This window comes from Ranitomeya variabilis, chromosome 2 (assembly GCF_051348905.1).
Source record: "Ranitomeya variabilis isolate aRanVar5 chromosome 2, aRanVar5.hap1, whole genome shotgun sequence".
In the NCBI taxonomy this organism is placed as follows: Eukaryota; Metazoa; Chordata; class Amphibia; order Anura; family Dendrobatidae; genus Ranitomeya; species Ranitomeya variabilis.
In genome coordinates, this window is record NC_135233.1 from 305,091,743 (window position 1) to 305,101,832 (window position 10,090).

At 49.3% G+C, this 10,090-nt stretch overlaps 1 protein-coding gene across 1 annotated transcript in view; it reads right to left on the reverse strand.

Annotated features, from left to right (window-relative positions):
• Window positions 1–9,264, reverse strand: part of SLC25A43 (solute carrier family 25 member 43) — a 79,131-nt gene extending 69,867 nt beyond the window's left edge. The window contains exons 1-2 of the mRNA XM_077285190.1: window positions 8,849–9,264; window positions 6,001–6,242 (exon numbers count right to left, since the gene is read on the reverse strand). Coding sequence (XP_077141305.1) covers window positions 6,001–6,242; window positions 8,849–9,120 — 514 coding nt within the window. The 5' untranslated portion in view covers window positions 9,121–9,264. The remainder of the gene's footprint in view (window positions 1–6,000; window positions 6,243–8,848) is intronic.
• Window positions 9,265–10,090: the final 826 nt, after the last annotated feature.

Sequence of the window (10,090 nt, forward strand, 5' to 3'; positions counted from 1 at the left end):
CCACCCCCATAAGATTGTCTGACCGTGTACCTCCTTGATGGTTCAGATAAGCCACTGCGGTGGTGTCGTCGGAGAAGACCCTTGTGTGAGAGCCTCTCAGCTGAGGGAGAAAATGGAGTAGGGAATAAAATATAGCTCTCAACTCTTAACATTAGAGGAATTATCAAGCTCTGATCTAGACCAGACCCCCTGAACGATCTGATCCTGAAAATGTGCCCCCCAGGCTTCAGGACTAGCATCTGTGGCCACTTTACTAGGAGTGATCACCCATAAAACTCCTTTCGACAGATTTTCCCAATTCAACCACCATGTAAGGGAGTGTACTACTTCTGACGTTAGAAAAACTGTCTTATCCAAACCTCCTTTCCTCTTAATGTCCTCTTCTAATACAAACTTCTGCAGCTGTCTAGTATGGAATTGTGCCCACTGAACCGCAGGAATACAAGAAGTCAGTGAACCTAGTAATGACATGGCACTTCTCAATGACATACTACGCTTTCTGATGGCTAAGCTCACTTTATCTACTATGGAGGCCTTCTTATCAGGAAGCCTACATATTTGGTCAACTGAATCCAGAAGGAGCCCAAGAAATTTCTGACATGTTACCGGCTGGAGTCTGGATTTTTCCCAGTTGACAATCCAGCCAAGTGTTTGTAAAGAAAACACTACTTCCTCCAACCTCTTCTCACACTGTAGGGAGTCTTTACCTACAATCAACAGGTCATCTAAATACGGAATTACCAGTGTGTCTTTTACCCGCAGAAAGGACATTACTTCCAATAACAATTTAGTAAAAACCCTCAGCTCCACGGATAAGCCAAAGGGCATTGCCCTGTATTGCAGATGACGAACCCGCCCATCTAAAACCACTGCTACCCGAAAAATTGCTGGTGTAACTGGTGTATAGAAAGATGGTAATAAGCATCATTAAGATCCAGTACTACCATGTAACAATTTGGAAACAAATTTTTTATAGCTGAACGAATGGATTCCATTTTAAATGTTCTGGGTTTTATAAAGGTGTTCAGTTTTCTCAAATTAATTATAGTTCTGAAAGAGCCATCAGGCTTAGTAATCAGAAACAAGGGAGAGTAAAATCCCTTCCCTATTTGAGATGGCGGGACCTCTATTAAGACTTGTTTGGACATGAGGGATTTAATTTCCGTTTCGAGGGCCTCCTGCTGAGGCCTGGATTTTAAGGAAGTGAGAAGGAAAGAATTCGTAGGTGTTTGAATAAAGTCTAAAGCCCCCGTCTCACTAAGCGAGATCGCTAGCGAGATCGCTGCTGAGTCACAAGTTTTGTGACGCAACAGCGACCTCAGTAGCGATCTCGCTATGTGTGACACGTAGCAGCGACCAGGCCCCTGCTGTGAGATCGCTGGTCGTGTCGGAATGGCCTGGACCTTTTTTTGATCGTTGTGGTCCCGCTGGGTAGCACACATCGCTGTGTTTGACACCTTACCAACGACCTCGTTGACGACTCAGACACTGAATCGTCATAATAGCTCCCATGTGACATCGTTGTACAGGTCGCTGGTGAGATGTCAAACAGTGAGATCGCAGCAGCGATCGTTGGGAAGATCTCACTGTTTGACATCTCACCAGCGACCACATAGCGACGCAGCAACGATCCCTGACAGGTCGTATCGTTGTCGGGATCGCTTTAGCGTCGCTAAGTGAGACGGGGCCTTAAAATGAGGCCTGAAGATACCAAATTGATGGCCCATGGATTAACCGTTATCTCCTTCCATTGTTTAACAAATTCTAGTAGTCTAGCTCCTACTGGTAAAACAGGATCAACGGAATTTATCCGCTGGTTTAAAGGGGCGTTTATTGAATAAATTTCCTTTTTGTTTGAACTCTTTATTACTCCAACGGTCCTTAAAGCCTCCCTTCTTGCCGAATGGTGGCTTCTTGAACGCCCTTCTGTAAGAAGGAATAAAGGGATTAGGGAACCCCTTCTTCCTTTCACCCACCTTAGTGAGTATTTCATCTAGGACAGCTCAAAAGAGGTACTCACCCTGACAGGGTATGGCACACAACTTAGACCTGGACTGGGCATCTCCCTTCCAGTTTTTTAACCATAACGCACGACGAGCCGTATTAGTGAGGCTAGCTGTTCTGGCTGCCAGGCGGAGCGAGTCTATTGAGGCATCAAATATAAAAGCCGCAGCCCCCTTAATCAAAGGAATAGCAGCACGCAATTTCTCTCTGGATACGCCACTCTTGATATTTTGATCCAGCTGCTCCAGCCAAACCAGCATAGATCTGCTAGTAGACGTGGCTGAGATTGCTGGTTTAAATGCGGTGACACAGGCTTCCCATGATTTTTTAAGAAGTGCGTCTGATTTTCTGTCCATAGGATCCGACAAAGAACCTGCATCCTCCACAGGCAAGGAGGAACGGCGAGAGGTGGATGCCACAGCCGCATCCACTTTAGGTACTTTAGACCAAGTGGTCAAGTCCTCATCATCAAAGGGGTACCGCCTTTTACATGATACTGGCACAAATCCCTTTTGTCCTTTATTCCACTCCCTTTTAACAAGGTCCTTAATGGCCTGATTTACCGGGAACACATGGCCCTTCCGCTGGGAAAGACCTGCGAACATAACGTCCTGAGGTGTCTGGGGTTCCTTAGACTCTGATAACCCCATAGTTCCTCTTACTGACTTAATCAAATTATTTACACTGTCTGTAGGAAAACAGACATAATCTTCCTCATCCGAGGAACCCAAATTCTGAGAGATGTCTGAGTTAACTTCCCCACTTTCAGCTGACGTGTCCGCTGTAGGTGAAGGTGCTCTCCTGGTTCTCCTTTCAACATTCACAGCCGAACTACCTCCCAAGGACTGAAGCTCTTCCCAGATCATGAGACGTATCTCATTCATCCTGACCGAACTCTCCTGCTGCAAGGTGTAATCTATGCAACTCTGACATAATTTTTTTATATAGGAGTCAGGTAGAGGCTCATTACATATTGCACACTGCTTGTGCTTAGTTTTCTCCGTCCGTTTAGCCTATAAGACAGAAGTAGAAGAGACTACCGTAAGTCTCTATGAAGCTGTATACACACTCACCCAGGAATAAGATTAAATACCGGCTGCTGGGTTGTTCGATCGCCCTTAGGTGTAGAACGGGACGACTTTTTCACTGATTTCTCAGTGGAGTCACTCACTTTCGAGTGTCCACTGCCTTTCTAGCATCACCACTAGGCAGGACTAAATCCTCCAGTGGGCGCTCGATATCCTCCTGAGACGACATGTTGCTCACATACTAATGTCCTATCTGTCTTATATAGTGCATGCTTTCTGAGGAAACACACCCCCTCCCTTTTTTTTTTTTATTACCTGACCAATGGGGAGTCAGATTGGAGCAGCGGTTGACGCCGGTGTGCGGGTCATGGTCCTCAGTAAATGCAGTCACATCCCCCACCAACGGACGCAGCCGGCGCCCCTATCGTCAGGGCACTGTATCCACCACTGTAATGGCGTCCATACCGGAACCCAGACTGACCTCGCGCCCCCGGAAGTTAACCATCCACTTCCGGGACGCCAACCACACCGCGCATGTGCGCGCTTCATCTCTTCCATGTGGCTGAAGCCACCGCTTACCGAGGCCGCCGCTGCAACGCTACCCGTGCTGCACCACCACTCTGCCCCCCCGATGGAAGTGAACAGAGGGGTAAGCCATAATCATGTCACAGTGACCACTTACCAGCCTATAGCCGAAGGGTCGTCTGCAGCCCTGCGGTGGAGCGATACAACAGTGTCCCAGCAGGGAAACTGTTGACAATCCGGCATCCATGCTGATGCGATCAGAAGAGGGGCAAGCCAACAGGAACATACCCCCATCTCTGATACCCACTCTGGAGCCCCTGCCGCTCAACAGAGACGTACAGGCGGTAGTCCAGGCGAGCTTTCCTCTTCCTAAACTTTGCAGAGATTCTCTCTGAGGTCTCCCACCTAGGAACAGGAAACCAACTGAGGAGCGAGGGGGGGGGGGGGGGCCGCCCTTTTATCTCTCTGTAGGTTTCCTGTTCCCAGGGGCAGATCCCCTCTCTCTAGTGGGTGCTGTCGTGGCAAATAGAAAAAGTGGGATTTCTTGCCTTATAAATGGGGTTGGGACCATCAGTTGTGTTGTGCAGAAGTCTGGTGGATACACAGCTGATAGTCCTACTGAATAGACTAAGAATTTGTATTATGGCAAGAAAAAAGCAGCTAAGTAAAGAAAAACGAGTGGCCATCATTACTTTAAGAAATGAGGGTCAGTCAGTCCGAAAAATAAGTGAAAACTTTGAAAGTGTCCCCAAATGCAGTTGCAAAAACCATCAAGCTCTACAAAAAAACTGGCTCACATGAGGACCGCCCCAGGAAAGGAAGACCAAGAGTCACCTCTGCTTCTGAGGATAAGTTTATCTGAGTCACCAGCCTCAGAAATCGCAGGTTAACAGCAGCTCAGATTAGAGACCAGGTCAACGCCACACAGAGTTCTAGCGGCAGACATCTCTACAACAACTGTTAAGAGGAGACTTTGTGCAGCAGGCCTTCATGGTAAAATAGCTGCCAGGTAACCACTGCCAAGGACAGGCAACAAGCAGAAGAGACTTGTTTGGGCTAAAGAACACAAGGAATGAACATTAGACCAGTGGAAATCTGTGCTTTGGTCTGATGAGTCCAAATTTGAGATCTTTGGTTCCAACCACCGTGTCTTTGTGCGACGCAGAAAAGGTGAACGGATGGACTCTACATGCCTGGTTCCCACCGTGAAGCATGGAGGAGGAGGTGTGATGGTGTGGGGGTGCTTTGCTGGTGACACTGTTGGGGATTTATTCAAAACTGAAGGCATACTGAACCAGCATGGCTACCACAGCATCTTGCAGCGGCATGCTATTCCATCCAGTTTGCGTTTAGTTGGACCATCATTTATTTTTCAACAGGACAATGACCCCAAACACACCTGCAGGCTGTGTAAGGGCTATTTGACCAAGAAGAAGAGTGATGGGGTGCTACGCCAGATGACCTGGCCTCCGCAGTCACCAGACCTGAACCCAATCGAGATGGTTTGGGGTGAGCTGGACCGCAGAGTGAAGGCAAATGGGCCAACAAGTGCTAAGCATCTCTGGGAACTCCTTCAAGATTGTTGGAAGACCATTCCCGGTGACTACCTCTTGAAGCTCATCAAGAGAATGCCAAGAGTGTGCAAAGCAGTCATCAAAGCAAAAGGTGGCTACTTTGAAGAACCTAGAATATAAGACATATTTTCAGTTGTTTCACACTATTTTGTTAAGTATATAATTCCACATATGTTAATTCATAGTTTTGATGCCTTCAGTGTGAATTTACAATTTTGATAGTCATGAAAATACAGAAAAATCTTTAAATGAGGTGTCCAAACTTTTGGTCTGTACTGCACATATAAACACACACACGAAAACAATGGTCCCGATTCATCTAGACTGACGATTTTCTTGCTAGTTGTCAGACACTCTGAATGCATGCCTCTTAATGAATCAGGAGCATCTGAAGAGTGGTGTGTACTTTGGTGCATCACGCCAGAAATATTACTCCTGTTCCCAATTTTAAGGAACGGCACAGCTCGCCATGAACTAAATAAGCTGTGGTTCCATGCCCCCATCCAATTTGGCACAGCTGGGAGAACCTGGCATGTAAATGCTAAAAGTCACCGAATTTTGCGAATTTACAAAGGCATTTCACAACAGAATTCTGATGAACTTTTGAGCAGATTGCACAATTGAGAGCTATCCTGCTTTAATAAATCAGGGCGATTATATATTACAATGTTGTGCAATAATCTGGTTAGCCTCAATGCACAGTGTGGATGCCCGTATGTATGCCATATTCCTGGTGCATGCACATTGCATTGCCATGTCAGATTTCTACAAGTCTGATCATGATAAATGCTTAAAGAGAATGGATCTCAGCTGTGAAACGGCAATAATAATAATCATCAAAGGGTGGTAGATCAGCTTTTACATCTTACCAAGAATTGAGAGGGAAACCCCTCGATATAGAGAGCGGAATCCTTCCTGATAATACACACAACATAGAGCATGAATTATGCCTCTGTACACGGGTTCCATGCTGTTCTGCACAATAAGACGAGTCTTGATGACATCAGTCGGGTATATTACTACAGCCGCCAACATTCCGGCCACGCTCCCAGCCACAATAGCTTGCCATTGTGCGATCTGCCCAAAGTCATCCATGAACAGTGCAGTTAACCTACAATGAAAAAAAAAAAAAAGTTAAGCTGAGTCGTATGTTCACATATATCAATCCTTATTGATGTGGCAGCTGTACGTCTTAGGGTATGTGAACACTAAGTATTTGCAGCAGACATTACTGCCCCTAAAATGTTTCTCTTCGTAGGAAAAGAGCTGCGTAAGGTACAAGTTTATTCTTGTCCTACTCATCTGAATAGGTGAAAAATGTTGAAAAAAAAAAAAAAAAAGCGCTGAAAGAATGGACGTGCTAAAGATTTGAAACTGCTTTCAACCTGTAAGAAGATAATAAGCAGCATGTACATGGAATTTCAGAAATCTCATTCAATTTGCTGGTATAGCAAAATGCTGCACTTTTCATGGCAAAACAAAAAAAAACAAACATGCAACATCTGAACAAGTCCTTAGGCTACGTTCACATTTGCGTTATGCAGCGCAGCGTCGGCGACGCATGCATCCCTATATTTAACATGGGGGCGCATGGACATGCGTTGTCTTGCGTTTTTTGACGCTTGCGTCTTTTTGGACGCAAGCGTGAGGACGCAGCAAGTTGCATTTTTTTTGCATTCAAAATCACAATGCATGCGTCGCAAAACGCAGCGTTATGCATGCGTTATGCGTTGCGCCGCCGACGCTGAGCTGCACAACGCAAATGTGAACGTAGCCTTAGGCTATGTGCACACGTTGCGGAATGGGGTGCAGAATTTTCTGCACAAAATCCGCATCTCCTGGCAGAATCCGCAGCTGCGGATCATTATAAACATACAGTAATAGCGGCACGCCACTGATTTAGTAACCTAATCTTACTGGTAGTTTCCTTTTAACATGACAAACATATGCGCTTCATGTAGGGCTCAGTGTCAGTGATGCCTCATATGACACAGCGGAGCTCAGGATTGGAGGACAGGGAGGTGTTGTGAGCTCTGGTCCTCCCTTCCTGGCAAAGAGGACTGCCCTATAGTAACCCAAGAGCATGGATGAAAAACAGAACTGACAGTGATGAGCACATGCTCAGCCAGCAAGTTTACAATAGTAATAGTGTTATCAAAATATTCACAACACTAATACTAAGTCCTCCACTACAGATGTCTTCCCCAACAAACAGGAAGTAAAACTGAGACCCCCAACAATCTATAGGGGGGGGGATGTATTTTGATAAGGCTGAAAACTCTATTCTAAATGTGTAACAGTCCATGAGCCCAAATCTAAGGGACAGTCAGGGGGCAGCCGCAGTAATCCCACCCCAACCACGAGGATACAGAAGACGACAGTGTTACAATACTGCATGGTATCAAATATAAAGAAGGCAGCCCTCCAAGTAAAAAGATACAACACCAGGGGTATTTCAGTGACCTATCACAAAGGATAATAGAGGACACCCAGTTTTTTGTACACTTTTCTACGAGTGCTGCCTGCAGTTTATATACTGGACCTCAGGCCGGTGCACAAGGTCTGCACCCAGCACTCCATGGTGCGGCTTTGAGTAATCTACCATATAGAGGAGAAGACTGAGCTCTCAGATAGACTGGCAGCATCTACTGCCCTATGTGTCCCATCAACCTGCTGTATAATGACATCAGGACCGGCTGGCGGGCATCACGGCACAGCAGGAGACAACCACGTGAAGGCCACGATCACACCGTCAGTACTCGTAAGTGAAAACTGGCGACATGTTTCTATTATACTTTCCCTCTGATTGTTCCTCTCCTGAGGTAAGACTGATGTAGAAAACTGACCAAATACTCAACGTGTGCACGTGGCCTAACAGCGAGGCCGTGGCGCCCTCCCCCTCACAGCGAGACCGTGGCGCCCTCCCCCTCACAGCGAGACCGTGGCGCCCTCCACCTCACAGCGAGACCGTGGCGCCCTCCACCTCACAGCGAGACCGTGGCGCCCTCCACCTCACAGCGAGACCGTGGCGCCCTCCACCTCACAGCGAGACCGTGGCGCCCTCCACCTCACAGCGAGACCGTGGCGCCCTCCACCTCACAGCGAGACCGTGGCGCCCTCCACCTCACAGCGAGACCGTGGCGCCCTCCACCTCACAGCGAGACCGTGGCGCCCTCCCCCTCACAGCGAGACCGTGGCGCCCTCCCCCTCACAGCGAGACCGTGGCGCCCTCCCCCTCACAGCGAGACCGTGGCGCCCTCCACCTCACAGCGAGACCGTGGCGCCCTCCACCTCACAGCGAGACCGTGGCGCCCTCCACCTCACAGCGAGACCGTGGCGCCCTCCACCTCACAGCGAGACCGTGGCGCCCTCCACCTCACAGCGAGACCGTGGCGCCCTCCACCTCACAGCGAGACCGTGGCGCCCTCCACCTCACAGCGAGACCGTGGCGCCCTCCCCCTCACAGCGAGACCGTGGCGCCCTCCCCCTCACAGCGAGACCGTGGCGCCCTCCACCTCACAGCGAGACCGTGGCGGCGGCCCCCTAACAGCTCTCAAAGCAGGACTGTGTCAGGCTATATGGCCACGTACACATCTATAGGATCATACAGTCTCATCACACAGGTCATATACAGATGCACAGGCGGATGTGGGACAACACGCAGCCCCCGCTCTGTGCCCCCAGTAATGTGAGGCGCATGCGCGCCCCTATCCTTACCTGTGGTAGGCTGACAGCTGCACGGCGCTGTAGGGGAACAGGCGCACACAGGCGGTCAGGTTACCCTTCCAGAAAGCCTTCATGCCCTCCGCCCCGCGCAGCACCGGGAAAGCGCGCAGGAAGCCCTGCTTGGAGTGGAAAGTCCCCACCTGTGTGAGAATCTTCACCACGTCCAGAGGAGCAGTGGCGGAGCGGCTCAGCACCCCCGCCAGCCCCGCACATAGCGTGCTCTGCCAGGCGGTGAGCCTGGGGTCCCGCTTTAAGGTCGCCATATGCTTTGTACGTAGTAGCCGCTGTCAGCAGCTCGCTTCCCACACATGACCGCGGCCGCTCTCACCAGCAGGCGGCACACACTGCACACAGTACACACATCAGCTGTCAGCGCTGCCTCACACGCAAGTGTCTGATTGGCTGCCAGGAGTTCCGAGTTCTCTTTGCTATCATTGGACAACGAAATGAGCCCCGCCCCTTATGGTTCCCGAACCAATCAAACATTAGTTGTATTAATTACAGGAAAACGCGCGCAAAGCACTGTACGTTGGGTGACGTAACTGACGTTCTAATGTGCGGGTGTAAGTGCGAGCGTCCTGTGCTCGTCAGCAGGGGCCATGAGAACGTACGGCACCACTGGTCAGGACACTGGCCCGGCCGCCCGCGCTGCTGCATAGTGAGGGCGCTCCCAATCCACCCACAAGACACCACGACAAGGCAGAAACAATTGGATTCTTGCGACTTGTCACGCTACTTTGCATGTCGCAATGCGACGCCAATCACATTACCATGCGATATAGCAGCGGCATTGGGGTCTTTGTTCTCACGACCTGTGTTGCAGTCTACACAATTCCTGGGGTTTGCGTTTCACCATCGCATGTAATGATTCTCTCACGTTGCTACTTCCTGCGACAGGGACAGACTGACAACAGTTTCCTAATGTGTTGCATATTCTGTCACTGGTTGCATGTTGCCCACATCTCCCTTCTATAGATTTCACTGCAAGTCACGTGACTGACGCCTGCAATTTGCTATTTCATTTACCTTATTACACTTGGGTCCATGCAGCAGAAATCTGTGTGAGCTGTTCTCATTTATGCCTCAGCTTACCTGTAGCCGTCCACCACCCCATCCTGGCCGTGTCACCTGTAGCCGTCCACCACCCCATCCTGGCCGTGTCACCTGTAGCCGTCCACCACCCCATCTTGGCCGTGTCACCTGTAGCCGTCCACCACCCCATCCTGGCCGTGT